Source organism: Octodon degus, unplaced genomic scaffold (genome assembly GCF_000260255.1).
Source record: "Octodon degus isolate 3935 unplaced genomic scaffold, OctDeg1.0 scaffold00071, whole genome shotgun sequence".
Lineage (NCBI taxonomy): Eukaryota > Metazoa > Chordata > Mammalia > Rodentia > Octodontidae > Octodon > Octodon degus.
The window spans coordinates 4,034,535-4,049,889 of NW_004524647.1; the positions used below are offsets into that span (position 1 = coordinate 4,034,535).

Below are 15,355 nucleotides of genomic sequence, written 5' to 3' on the forward strand. Positions count from 1 at the left end.
TCTGTCTGTCTGTCTGTCTGTCTGTCTGTCTGTCTGTCTGTCTCTGTCTCTCTCAATGTATTTGGGAAGGAAAAGTAATCTATGAAATCAACCCTAATGGCAGCCCTATGGCCATCTACGTGGGCTTTCTTTGCGGCCCCCCCCACCACAGTAAAGTTACCAAAGATAGCTGCATGATGGGCATGAAGAAAGTTCTCCACCTTCTGAGGGATGTTCCCAGATAAAGAATCTGATCTTTATTCTGAACTTACCACAGTAGAACTGGGTCCTTACAGAGTTGGTGGTAAAGCATAGGGCACAGCTGTGCTGGTATAGATAAGTGCCACCCCTTAGCTGCAGGACAGGAGATGAGCCATCAAACTGCTCTTTCATGCTATGGAGAATATTTCAGGATCCATTTTTTCTTCTATGAACATTTCTCATTCCTTACCTGTCCTTTCACCAGTGTCTCCTGAGGCCTTTACTTTGTTGGCATTCCCGTCATATCTCAAGATTTTCAAGAATATGACAGATCATTGCTATCTTTGTTCTTGTCTTTTCCGCTGGCATGAAAAAGGAAAGGAAATGCCTGGTTCCTATAATCTCTGTGTGAGAAATATCCATGGCAATCTATCTTATGAAAGGCACCTTGATTTTCTCCTTATGTCTGGATGACTCTAGATCTCTAGGGAACATGAGACCTCTTACACATGCATAATTGCCAACACTTGATATTTGCAAAGCTTTTGGGTCTCACTGTATAAGAAGAGTACTTTTTCCTTTAGTTCAAATAATAAATCCCTGTTCCAGGGACTTGTTTTGATATAATAAATCCCTGTAAAACTTAGTGACTTAATAAAGCCCTACACATATGTTTTGCATATAAATCTCTAACTTGGGTGGGGCTCAGTAGGTACAGTTCATCATCATTTAGTTAGAGTGAGACCTCAGCTGCCACAATACACGGCATTTCCACTGGATCTGTCTTGCCTGATGACCTCAGGTTCTTACGTGGCATTTCCGGATTCCAATAGTGAGTATTCCAAGAGATCCAGTGAGAAGGTGCAAGTGTTTTTTAAAACTTGCCTCTGATGTGATGTCTATAATTTTTGCTATCTTCCACTAGCCACATAATTCAATCCAGGAGGGGAATCCACAGAGGCAAAGATGCCAAGAGTGGGCATCGCTGGGGACCACCTAGGAGGCTGAATATCGTTTCTCCTTCTATTCAACTTGAAAAGGAAAACTGACTTTTAAAAATGTGAATCAGACACTACTTGCCAAAAATTTTGATCGCCACAAAGAAGAGATTGGAACACATGTTCTCTCTGCTCCTTCTAGCTGCTATGTTGTCTTTATTAAATGGCAAATTGAATTAGAGGAAAAGAATGTTGGTATTCAGCATACAGTTTTACAGAGAGGCAGTCATGTTGTCTACCTGGGATACCAGAGAATCCATCTTGACTCTACATCTGGTTTCTCATGTTGTACTAGACAGGGAGGAAATTCTGGATGCTGGCATTGAAATTATAGTAAGGCTTCCGAACTACTGTGAAACCAGTAGCTTCCCATCTTAGCTCCTAACTTCATGCTGAGCAGTAACAAAAGAAATTAATGAAGACTAATGAAGCTTTGGCTTGGGAAATAGTGTTTACATACACAGGGTGCATCCATTGAAGTTTTTCAAAAACCAATTGTTCTAATGATTTTATTGCTTTGTAACAAAATAAACTGACATTATTTCAAGGGCACTGAGAATTAGAGTTTAAATATAGTCATGACTACTAGGATGCAAGTTTGAATGCAAGAAGGAGGCTGGAGGAGGAAGGCATCACAGTATATTGTATTCTTGTAAACATTAGTACAAGTACAGAGTAACAGAGATTCCTCTAGATAATGCTAACAGATCCCATGTTTCCTGCTTTTAGAAGGGTGAAACATTAAGGATTCTTTTCCATCTTCCATGTGCTAGAGTATAATATACTGCCCTAAAAAAGAATGGATTCCAATTTGGCTACCGTTCTAAAATGCTGTTGTTGGCTGCCCTCCATGTTTCTGGTTCCCTACAACACAGACTAAGCCTCCGAAACACAGTCTTGTAGGATGGGATGAGGGAGAATGCTGCTCCCAATAGAGAAGAAATAAAATGAAGACAGAGACTTTGACATACTCTCTTTACCAGATCCATTTCCTTCAGGAGAAGTTTTCACATCAACAGATAAGGGCCCTTTGCCCCTGCTTACCCCATTTGCCCTCCCTGCTTATATTTGTGCCTAGATCCTTCTTTGTTACCTCTATTGTTAACTGAAGAGGCAAAGATTTCTATTTTCAGTTTTTGGGCAGGTCAGACCTTGGCAGCTGATGTCCAGACAACTAAGCCCTCGCATTTAACACATAAAGGGAAACAAAGAACCATCAGCAGAGCACAAAGTGAGCAGGGCCTGGAGGTGAGCCCTGGACTGATGAGCTAGGAAGGAGGTCATTTTGATTCTCTGCAGAGAATGCTTGAATTCTGAAGTGTGATATCGTTTGACTGGGGACAGATGTCTGGAACCAGAATAGCTCTTCATTAGGCAGCTCTGAACCCAGCACTGGGACCACAGGAGACACTGGAGCATGCTCCAGTGCTCTAGCTCTAACGGCTCACAGACAGGGACAGAGTCTCAGCCTAGAGGCAGCCATGGCTGACAGCTCTGCTGCTGCCACCAGACTTGCCCCAGCTCTGGCAGCTGACCCTCAGCCTGTTCCCCTCTCGGGCAGCCTGAATGTGCCGTGCGACGGGTCCTCTGGTTGTGCCTGCTACTCCACAGTTGAGTCCACCTCTCTGTCTCCTGGGGTCCTGCTCAGTATGGCAGCTTGTCTGGGGGCACACAGTGAGATGAGCAGACGGCATCACAGCAGAGCTTGCCTACTGCGCAAGGAGGTGAGACCTACAGTCAGACATTTTCCAGGACATCAAAGGGGACAAGGCCTCTTTTCTTCCCGCTGAGGACTCGGATAAAACCATGGTGTTCTTCTTCAGAAGTCACACAGATCTGAAGGTCAAGGAAGAAAAAGCACAAGGTTTTAGTGTCAACAGGAAAGCTAGAACCTGCAGCTTAAATGACTGATCATTGAGGTCACAGGAGCACAAAACTGGAAGGAGAGAGACGTCAGGCTGGGTAGTTGTGGCTCTGTGAAAGCACATTTGGATTAAAAAATTAGGGGGAATCTAATTTGGCGATTAACCCAAGGCATTGAATGTTTTCTGGGCTCCATCTTTTAAAAAAGAGATTAATAAAATAAGATCTAATATTGTTGCTCTGCTGAAGAGCCACTGTAAAGCTAGAATAAGAGCCTGACATACAGCAGAAAAGTTGTTAACACATTATTTTAGAGAACTAAAATAATAGCTCTCACTTAGAAGGCTGCTATCACCAGCGTAGAATTTTTTTATGTGCTCTATATAATATCATATGTCAAAAGGAACTCCTCCTAGCCCCAAGCATACAGATGTTACCATCTTCTCTTTGGATAGTCCTGCTACTCACCACTTACATGCCAATTAAGTATGTATAAATGAGAAGCTTTTGTGGAAAAAAAATGTTAGTGTGCTGTGAGTTTCTTATACTTGACCCGCTTCCGCAGGTGGGTTGTGTCTTAGTTTGGGATTCCTAGAGGCAGCCTGTAAATGACTTACTGAGAGAATCCTTGAGATAGGAGCAGGATGGGGCCAAGCAAGGGGCCTAGCAAGGATGGGCACTAGAGACAAGCCCAGCCTGACCACCAAGCAGCTCTGGGCATGGGGTTCACCACAGTGCTTTCTCACTTGAAAGCAAAGGGTGTGGCTTTGCCTTTTTTTGCCTTTTCCTAGACACTGTTTGGTTACTGGCTGACTGGGACAGAAAAGGCATAGACCCTCAGTGGAGGCAGTTCTGGCTCCGTTAAGGAGGCCTCACTGAAGCAAGCAGCTAAGAGTTATTAGCAGATGATAAATACAGCAAGCTTGGAGGTAAGGTGTGCCCTTTTAGTGAAAAACATGTTGGTAGGGCCACCAGACCGCCCGGCATTGGGGATTTTTCTTCCATCTTTAAATCCAGTGATGATGGATTGGGTTCTTCCCATACTATTTTTTCTGGTTTACCCTGTGTTTCATCTCTCCTCTGCCCCTTTCTAATGTATTTATTGCCTAAGCCAGAGGTACTTTCATCCTTGTAAAGGTGGAATGATTAGATTTGTCCTACATACATGTCTAAGATTACCCCATCTCAGCGTTCACAACTGTAATCACATCTGCCAAGTCCCTTCGAATGAAATCTGGATTATTGCTACTAGTACAAATTACCACAGATCTGATAGCTTAAAACACTCAGATTTATTCTCTTATAGGTCTAAAGTCACAAGACCTAAAGCCAAGGCATCAGTGGAGTTGTATGTCTTCTGCAGGCTTTCAAGGAAAATGGATGCTCCCTGTTTTTTCCAGATTCTGGTGTCTACCTACTTTGCTTGATTCATGGCACCCTTCTCCGTCTTCAAGGCCAGCAGCAAAGCATCTTCAAATCTGTCTGACTTTTGCTCCCATTACCTCATCCCCCCCCCCATATTCTGTAAGAATACTTGAGATTAGGATGAACTCACCTATATAATCCAGGATAATCTCTCCATTGCATGATCTTTAATCTAACCATATCTATTGAGTTCCTTTTGCCAGAAAAGATAAAATATTCAATGTTTTAGGGATCAGGACAGCTTTGAGACACTATTACCACTATTACTCTATTTACCACAAGCTGATAGCATTAACCATATTGCAAGAAGTATGCATATATCAGAAAACACAATGTTCTTAGATGTTGTAGGTTGATAGAAGACATGTCCTTGATGTTGTAAGATAAGAATCTCAAGATAGAGAGACGATGTGATAAGACGCAAGCAAACATCCTGAGAGGAGGAGGGCCTGAGAAAGAAGATTACTGAGAGATAAAGAATGCATTAAAATTTATGTTGGAAGCAATGAAAGGCTGAATTGAAACTTCAGAGAACGAAAATGAAATGAGGACTATCTTGAAATATTCTCTTAGCAAGAGGAGAGATAAAGAAGTGGAAAATGTTAAAGTTACTAAAACTATAAGAAAAATATACTAAAATAAAAATGATCCAGCCAAAGAATTGTTAAGGTTTTGGGGAAGAAATAGTAATATCAAAAGATAAGTGGTAAACGAAAAAACACTGGCTGCCCAGGACAGACCAGGTATAAATGTTCTTCGAAGAGAATAGTGTAAGTATTTTTTGATAGTATAAAAAATGGACAAAGTACATGAGGAAGTTATGCCAACACTCGATAGACACATGATAAAACTTCAAACTTGTTATCCAGGAAGTGCAGAAATAACCTAAACTGTTATTCATCCATCAAAATGACAGATATCAAATATACTTTTGTCAAGGTTGTGGTGACCTGAATGGTTTTGCAAATAGCTTATGTGCCTGTAATCGGGCACAATCTTTGTGGAGGCAAAATGGCAGTGTACATGTGTACCTAAAGGATGAGAACATCCTTTTGTATCTGTTTTCTTTTAAGTTCTAAAGTATATCCTGAGAAAATAAATCGGAGTTAGTGAGAAAGATTTAAAGATGGTCACTGACGTTATTGATAGTTAAAAAAAAAAAAAAAGAAGAAGAAAAGAAAAAGAAAACTCTGAATATCCAGCAAGAGGAGTTACTTAAATACATTCTTGTGCCTCTAGACAAAGGGTTGATAAAATACTTCTGTAAGGAACCAAATAGTAAAAATTTGGGAACTTTCAGGCCACAAGGTTTCCATCAGATTTATTCAACTCACATGTTACAGAATATTGTATAGCTAGCTTCTAATAAAACTTTCATTAAAAAAATTGACCAGTGGACCATAGTTTTCTGTCCCTGATCAAATTTGCCCAGTGGACCATAGTTTGCTGCTGTTGACCTGTATGCAGGTAAAAATTGTGTTTTGATGAACATATAAAGATTACCTTTAAAGAGCTGAGAGACTAATATTCTATTTATTAAGGGGCTGGGGAGGTGGCTCAGTGGAATAAGTGCTTCTCTGGCGAGCGCAAGGGCCTGAGTTCAATCCCCAGTTCCACACACACACAGACACACAAAATTATGAATTAAAAGGACAATTCAGTATGAAATATGTCAGTTTATGTCAATAACACCTTGCTGGTTGAATTACAAGTGGTCACTATTTTTTGTATCTTTGTAAACTGTTGTTTTCTAATTTTTTGCATTATAAATCATTTTAGTTCTACTACCTAAAAATCATTTATCTGTTTTTTAAAAGTAGTACAACACAAAAGAACAATTGAAATAGTTTTACAAATATGATTGAACTATGGGTTAATTTAAAGAAATGATTTTGTTTTATTTAAAGTTATTTAATTAGGAAAGTTTTAAGTTTTAAAGAATGAAGAAAAATATGCTGCATCAATGTAAACTCTGTCATGACAAATGGATAACTTAATTCTACTTGGAAACAAGAGCACTATGAAAAAATAATATAATAATTATGAGACACATTAACCCCAGAGGCAGAAATATGATTTAATAACAAAGATACATTATGTTTTTTTCAAAATCTAATTTCTTCTATTTCCCTGCTAATGATCATTCGTCTCTTTTTATTTTTAGCGTTATAAATATCAGAGTGTCTATTTTCTGGTACTTACTTGGTAGTTTTGGGTAAATATAACTGCAGCAGATGAATTCTCCCCTTGGGCTTTACTCTGACGGATGACGGTGCTAAGGGACATGACCTGCGTTTCTAACCTGTGACATCTAGGCCCTGCTGTGGGGCTTCACACTGTGACCCCAGGCAACGCTCACGGTCACAGCTAGAGGGCGATGCTACGCTGACTTTGCAGAGAAGACTGTTGCCATTCAAAGGTGATTTTTGTCAACATCTCTCAGGATAGAGGTCATAGTTGTGTGACATTGGAATCTGTGTTTTTTCTTCTATATTATGTTTCTCCAATAAACAAGCATGTTTTCAAATCTTCCACCTAAAATAATTTAGGACACTAAAGTTAAGAGGCAAATTTTGACATCTGTTGTTTATAGTAACTTTTTAAAATGCAGTTTTTTTTTTTTTTTTTTCAAGTGGCTAATGCATTTTAAAAGCTAGTTGCCACAGTCATGGCAAAGATGGAAAATAGAGAATCTGTCTAATGGTAGAGACCTCAGTGCCTTTTGTTGACCCATAGTTGATCAGAAGTGGCCTCTTTTTAAATACATAAAAATGCTTTTAGTAGTAAAAAAAAATTATCAAACTTAGATGACAGAAATGAAGGTTATTTTCAACCTTTACCTTTATTAGAATACCTGGTAGTTTGTAAAATGAACTGATTCTTGTCTTTAGTAAAGAAGTTCTGACTTAGCAGATCTGAGGTGGGATCTAGGAATATGCATTTTTAAATAAATTATTCTAATCCCCAGGTGAATTTGATTCTAGTGGTTCAAAGATCATAACTTAAGAAATAGCAGCCTATATAAATTGTTGAAGATTGTAACATTTTCCAAAACGTAAGTGCAGAAGACCTGTTTGGTTCCAAGTTCATGTGGATCTGTTCTGTTGTATCTCAACCATGTTTAATAGTGAGGTATTCCTCTCACTATCCTCCACCCTAATACTCAATAGATTGCCAGCTCAACCATCTGAATGTGGTGTGTGGAGAAGGCAGGTATGAGGCCCACTCCCAGAAACATCCTTTTGAGGCATACGCCGAGGAACTGGTAGGAACCACTGAACAGATGTTGCGCTTCTGGAAACTGATCAACTCAAGCAAATTTTAATGTGCCTACTGGTTTCACTGATTTGTATTTTAATAACATAAAAGCAATGCTTCATCTTAAATCAGGAAGCACAAGATTATTCTGAGAAAAAAATCAAATGTGCTAGCAAGATGATTGAATAACATTTGCCAGTAAAGATGAATGTACTTTATGAATTTATTTTAATCAAACGACTTTATATATTTTTGAAACAGAAAAGGACATAGTTGGGTAAACTTGCTGAAGTTTGAAGGGTTGGCATGGAATCAAGCTGGGAAAAGTGCCCACCTGCTTTATGGGGCGTGTCTGGCAGTAGAGATGGGGGTTCAGCCTCAGGATGATTTCACTGCCTTGAGCAGAGAATGACTCAGTAGAGGGCCCTTAGGAAGAAGAATGTGTTTTCAAGGGGTCCTATGGTCCCCAAGCTTTGCCTTTATGACATTTGCCTATGCCAGGAGCCACGCTGTAGAAAGAGCTGTTTAATGTTCACAGGTTTTCCACATTGTTCAGGACTCGGCTCAGTGGAAGGCACTGACTTGGAATTTTCAGACCTGTTTTTATGTTCCACCCTTGTCACTTACCAAGTTCTCGCTCATTCAGCAAAGTACGTGACCTCAATCAATATTTATTCTCCCTCTTACAAAAGAAAAGCAATGAGTAATTAATATGCAAAATTCATTGGCCTGTATGTGACATCAAGGAGAATATGATAGGTACATAAAGTCTGAAAAGATTATGTATTACTTGTATGTATGACATAATTAAATAATGACTCATAAAGATCACAGGTAACAATAGTTATTAAGGCAATGTCTAGAGGAGTATTGATTTGTTCTTTTCTTTTTTTGTGAATCAAGATTTACAGAAACAAGTTCTCTTTTAAGTAGCAGATCCAAGACAGGACATCATAATCCCAAAACAATACCCAGAAGAGATCTGACATACTTTCCTAGGAAGCAGAGAGGTTGGTATACTCTGCCAGGTGTGTGCAGATGGTGGGGCCCTCTAGGTGCATCACGGCTGAGTGGCTGCTCCCTCAGCTGACACTGCTGTTTCTAGGCAGAGGATGCCTCTACTGTGACCTCACTGAAAGGTAGGTAGGAAAGCTGCGTGCTGACTTAGCACCAGCTCCATGGAGAACAAACAACTTTGGGCAAAAAATAATTCCAGCACATCCGTGGCTTTTGATCTCTTTAAAAATAGAGTCTGCAGAAAAAAATATGTACACATACAGGAAAAGAAAAACTTGTATAAATATTTTAATACTAAGTTTATTGAGACATCTTGAGATTAATGCAAGTTACCTTTGGCTTCTACAATTACAAGTGCTAAAAGCAATGGCCATCTGTTGAAAAAGCATACTATTTTTCTTTTCCTGAAGTATGTGTGCATATCTGTATATATTTGGCAAATCTTGTATATTATGTCCAAAGCAGCCAGATAGAAGAGAAGTTGTATAAATTCTTAAAATTCAGTGTGTCCTAAAGTGAGTATACAATATAAGCAATTTTTATAATAGCGATGATTTCCAAGTAAAACTATAAAATTAGGATGAAATCATAGAGCACAGTGACCTAGTTTCTTAGGCTATTAGAGATTTTAATAACAAAAGTTCATTAGCTGGCATACGTCTCTGGGGGAATTTGCACAAGCAGCAGCTACTGTAATTGGATACGAACGGAGGGATACAGTGATACGTGCTTGCTTGTGCACACATCTGAGCATGCCCAGATAAACCAAGCAACACTGTGTACCTGTACATTATTAGATTCAAAAGATAAAATCAAATATTTCTGCTTTTGAACTGTAGTTTTGGTAAATTTATTTTGAGAAAACAATTTAAATAGAAAAAAAAAACACTCTTTTTTTCCTAAATTTGAATTAATTTTCACTACTTTTATGTCATTATTTAACCTCACGTTACTCTCCTTAACCATTTAGAGAATCATCATTTAAGATGGTGATACAGTATTTGAAGATCTCTTTGCTAGGTCTCTCCTCACTTCTAAATCGGGAGGTTTGGTTTGGCCACATGCGCCAGAAGTTTATCATTGTCTAGAAAGCTTCCTCCATTCTTACGCTTCCTGGGAGGTCATCATCAGGCTGTTGTTTCCTATGCAGTTCTGATCCTTTGTTCACCATGGCCACTGGTGTCACAGGATCCCGAGTCTCAGCCCACCTGTGGTGGTGGCAGTTGTAAGAGGGAGGTGAGTAGGCTGTGTAACAAGGAGGCCGTTTAGGTCCTTGGTCACACTGGCACTCTGTCTTTACTGTGGTTCCAATAATAAAGGCAGGGCTTTGGGCTCCCTCTGCATCTGCATCTCTGTGTGTGTGTTCACTTTGGGAGAACCACGACTGAGATCTGGGTTCCAGCATTCTGTCCTCAACATTACCATTTCCCCTCCAAACTGTGTCGGTTCTTGACATTATGCCCAGAAAGAAAGCATTTTTGTTGACTTAATCATTTGCATTGTTGTGTGACTGTTCCTTATTTTTACCATTATGAATGCTATTATGATTACCATCTTTTTGCTGAAAGATTTCTACCCCCTTGTATTAGATTACTTTCCTGGGTACATTACAGTGGAATTACTGCATTCATGAGGTCGAGCAATTTTGTGGCTCTTAGTGTATGGTACCAAGCCATTATTCAAAATGAGTGGACTGATGTATCCTAGCATTTATGAAAAAGCCCAATTGCTTTTACTCTATCCTCCATCTTTGTTAAACTACATATGGAGAATAATACTCCAAATTATTGGTTTCTTATTTTAAATAACTCTTATTTACTTCAATACAACAGGAGTGGGAATAAATCTTTTTTAAAAAGCTATTCCTGACATTATAATTTTAAAAATTTTTCTGAATAACTATAAAGGAAAATTAAATCATTATTTTTCCAGTGTTATTTATTAGTCATTTGAAACCACAGTGGGATACAAAATAGTTGGCTAGGTTGGTTAAAACAGTTTTTAAAACTATAAGTCAGTTATATTCATACGGTAATGACTGATTTTTGTGTGTATGACTTAGAAACTGCTTTTGAAGGCACTTTTAAAATACGATATTCCAGAAGTGTTTGAGCAACTCTATTGAACAGAGTTGTATTATAATTCTTTTTTTGTATTATAATTCATAATACTTTTTTGGTACTTTTTCATAAGGTAAGCCTCATCACTTTTGATTAGAGGTATTCATTGCTTTGGAAAATATTAGAATTATTATACCAAGAATTCAGAATGAGAGGCAAGCTTTTGGGTCCCAAAATTAGAAATTGAAACCCAGGGTGACTTTATGCGGAGAGAAAAGAAGTTCTAATTTGTAATTGCACAAATCCTCTTCTGATATCTCCAGAGCAAATTTGGAGTTCTCATCAGATTATTTTGCCCTGTAGTGAGAGTACAGAATTGTGACATGAGAGCAGTTGCAGAGAACAAGGGATGGAAAGAAGCCCCCTGGTGGAAGAAGACAACGAGAAGAAAAATTAGACAAAAATTTAAATTATGATCATTCTGTTTCTTTGTGTCTATCAACAATGCTTGGAATAGACAGGGACAAAGAAGTTTGAAGACAAATGGATGCATAGGTTTCAGGAGAAGTAATATCATAAAGGATTCCAAATCCAATGACACTGGAGCAAGATGGCACCAGACACTTCCAGATTAGATGCAGGAAAAGGTCTAACACAGGCGCCTGAGGCAGTCCTTGCTCAGCTAGAGTCAGTGTGTCAAGCCATGGTGTGACGTAAGGACCTTCAGTGAACAGGTAGAGGTTTAGAATCTAGACAGAGAAACCCAAAAAGGATCCCTGTAATTGGAGGAAAATATAATGAGCCCTGAACACAACAGCAAGTAACACCAATATATTCCTAAGAGACAATGGCAGCACATCGATGAACGCAAGTGCAGAGTCCAAGCTAGCTGCTCATATCAGCGATGAGTGATCTTCTGAGAAAAGCACAGGGACTAGATACTCGCCCTCTCAACATGAAATAGTGCACACTTCATCGTGTGAATGGACATCATAAAGTTGGATTTACATGCTCAGATTTCCACTACACTAGTAGGTTTTGTAATAAAAATATCTTTTTCCAACTACACACACTGTAACCTCACTCATCCCAATTTCTGAGCATGTAATGTTGTTTGGTCATACTGGGCATGTTTTTGTGTGCTGTACTCACCTGATTCTCCTTCAGTGTTATCTGCCCCTGCTCCTTACACCCAATGAAGGTTCTAACACATCTAAAAATCTTCTCATTTTGTTCTACTCTCTGAACAAAGTTAGCTGGAAAGAAGCCAATCCTGTCCTGAATTTTTCCCTGTAAGGAAACAGGAGGCATTCATTTGCAACTGTACCACTTATTATAATTACCACAGATTACTAATTGTTTATCTTTACCAAATAATCATTTCTTTTTAAAGAAAGAGAAATACTTACTTTCCACCAGTCTTCGTTGGAATCCTCTAGAAGAGTAATCACATCTCCTGGACTATAATGAGGAATTAACGAATCGAGCCGGTGGGAAGTGAAAAAAAGAAAGAAAAGTATATGACACTTTAGAGGAAAAAGTATTTTTTTATTCTTGTAAGTAATCTTAAAATAAATAGAATTAAAACAAGCATGATCTTATCATTTTTCCCTTGCAAGAAAATAGTGGACACAATTTCTGTGCTGTCTTTAAAAAAAAATCCTTATTTTCTTCGATACACATAAAATCATATTTATATTGCAAAAATCATTCTAAAATTTATAACTTGATAAGTTTCATACTGCAAGTTCCCCTTTGCATCTGCCTCTCCTGCCAGTGTGTGTCCTTCCAGGTTCTCTCCTACATGCTCACATTCATTACATTCACATGTAGACATGTACAAACATTTTTTCGTTAGCACTGACATGTAGAACTTGTCATCACTATAACCATCTGCATCTTTTCATTGCCTTCTTGGAATGTAGCCCACCTTTTCCTTCCTCCACTTTCTCTGTTGGTATGATTGGGAGTTTTATCCTAGGAATTTTATTTTGTGCCTGTGTATTGACATCACTCACCAAGAACTGTTTGGATTTAGCTGAAGATGTGTTTTTTTGGTGGGGCCTTGTAGCTGTGTTTGTTGTTTGTTACTTCTTATTTTATGTTCTGAAATCCAGATGTGTGTGCATGCATGTGTGTGTGCGTGCATACTTGTGTGTGTATGTATATGTGTGTGTGTGCGTGTAAGTGCACACGTTAAGTCTTTGTACCCCTCTCTTATAGAAGCTTTTACAATGTGAAGGCTCTTACTTTTCATAGTGAAAGGTCTCTACTATCCTTTTCCATTTTTCTCATCCATTTCTCTCTTTTGAGAACTTCTAATCAATATACACTGTGTCTTCTGAATGCATCCTACAGCTTTTGTCTTTCTTATGCATTTTCCATCTCTTTTTTTTCTGTATTAAAATTTTCTCAATTTTGTTTTCATAATCATTTATTTTGTGTCTAAACTCATCTCTCCTATGATATAATAGTCTATAATAATCTGTTCTATCATAATTTGAGCTTGTTTTAAAAAAAGTTTAGTAAAGTTTTAAGGAAAAATTTTAATTTTCAAGGTTTTTAAGGATTCTTTATTATTTTCTGAAAGTTTGCTTTCTTTTATTTTCTGAAAAATTTCTGAAAGTTACTTTCTGTCATGGATATAATATTTTTCTGATATTATCATATTAAAAAAAAGTTTCTTTCATTTGTTGAAGTGTTCAGGATTAGTTGTCTGTCCTTTATCTTACTACTTCTCCTTCATTTCAAAGAATTTTCTTGGGCACCTGGCACTTCTTGGTTGTCTCTTTATATTAGTGTCTGAAAGAGAGCAAGGTGGATGTGGCCAGCTGGTTGGGATTCTCTGCTATTACACACATCTGGTGTGTTCTGGCTTTCTCTACCACGTGGAAAAGGCTGCCTACAGGCTAAGCTTAAAGGAGCAGCACATGTCAATCAAAGCATCTACGTTTTTCAAAATTAATTTTATTGAGAAAGACAGCAATAAGACAGTTTCAAAACAGATTAGTAGGACAGTTACAATAATTAATACAGTCCACATTATTGTCTTCATAGTAGTTATTCAGAGTACAAGATGCAGACATATCTTGTCTAAACACTATCAGTGCATATCTTCTCGTTGAACTAAGAGAAAGTAGCTGTATATCTAACCTTACTAATTTGTATATAAAGATATATAATTTTTTCACTAAAAGCATCTACTTTTAGTATACCTGAAAATATAGTAAACAAGTAGTCTGGGCCTCTACTACTCATTATCTTAGTGTAAAACAAGGAGGGCTTCCCGAATCTTCGTGAGATAGGTTAGTTTATTTTCCTTCCAAGAGGAGCCACCTTTTCCCTTTTGTCTGCCCTTTAGCATGTCTGGAGGTCAGAGTTACTGAACACAATTCACTCTTTCTTGTGCATTGGTGCTCACATGACAGCCTTCTTAAGCATGAGTTCCCTTTCTTAGGCAGAGATTATGATTTATTAGACCCAGAGAGGACATGCTGTCACTTTTGTCCTTTTTTACTGGCCAGTGAAAATCATAAGATCAGTTTAAACACCAGGGATACAGGAAGGGTGTCTATCTCTCTGTGAAAGGAACTGTAGTCTCCTAGCAAACTAGGCTCAGTGGTGCAATTGGCCCACTGCGGATCCCACGCCCTTCAGCGAACTTGCTCAGTGCCTCACTGAATGTGCTTCTACTTCTAAAGTTTTTTTTTTTTTTTTTTTTTTTTAATATTTTGAGCATTCTTTGGTATCTGGTCCTCTTCATTGTTCTCATGCTAATTGTATTTCCTTTGGCCTGCCAGGAAATTCCGAAGATTTCTTGTTGTGTTATGGAAATTTTTTTTTTCTAGTACTGCTATGGAAGTAGTCCTTAGAAAAGATATTTTTAGATATTCTTTGGAATTAGGGCAGAAGGAACAGATTTGTGTGCTCATTTTGCTATTCTGATTCAATCTCCTCTGCTATCATTTTTAATTTTCAGTTAATATCTATTTTCATTAGAGATTACCACATAATAAAGCCATACCATGTGAAGCACTAAACACATCTGGCATTTTGATATTTCAACAGTCACAGTTATGTACTGATGCTACAGAAAGCGAGATGGCTGAAAAATCACTCTTTCCCAAGTAAGGGATTTAATTAAGCAGCAAGGATGAAAGTCAATGTAGAATAATCTTCTAAGCTGTAGCAGATTTTATTTAACCCAATAACCTGAGAAGCCATGTGTCAGTAACAAATACAATGACTCTGCCGATGCTTTGGTGGGAATTGTAAGCAGGGCTTAAAGCTGAAGACTGGGGGAGGTTTCATTTTCCTAAAGTTGCAGGAAGATGCTGCCTGAATCAGACCACTATTATTTTTTTCATTTTAATGAGAAAAAAAAGATAAAGTAGCAAGGAAACAGTTTTAAAACAGGTTAATAGGACAGTTACAATAAATAATACATCGCACATTGTTGTCTTTGTAGTAGTTATTCGGAGGTCAAGATGCAGACATGATCTCTTGTCTAAGCAATAATAGTACAAGGCTTTCTTCTCATCGAACTAAGAAAAA

The 15,355-nt window shown here is 38.1% G+C and overlaps 1 protein-coding gene across 1 annotated transcript in view; it reads right to left on the bottom strand.

Annotated features, from left to right (window-relative positions):
- Positions 1-200: 200 nt before the first annotated feature.
- Stac (SH3 and cysteine rich domain) overlaps positions 201-15,355 on the bottom strand; it is a 198,793-nt gene continuing 183,638 nt past the window's right edge. The window contains exons 8-10 of the mRNA XM_004635301.2: positions 12,211-12,262; positions 11,954-12,091; positions 201-3,014 (exon numbers count right to left, since the gene is read on the bottom strand). Of these exons, the coding sequence (XP_004635358.1) occupies positions 2,916-3,014; positions 11,954-12,091; positions 12,211-12,262 (289 nt within the window). The 3' untranslated portion in view covers positions 201-2,915. The remainder of the gene's footprint in view (positions 3,015-11,953; positions 12,092-12,210; positions 12,263-15,355) is intronic.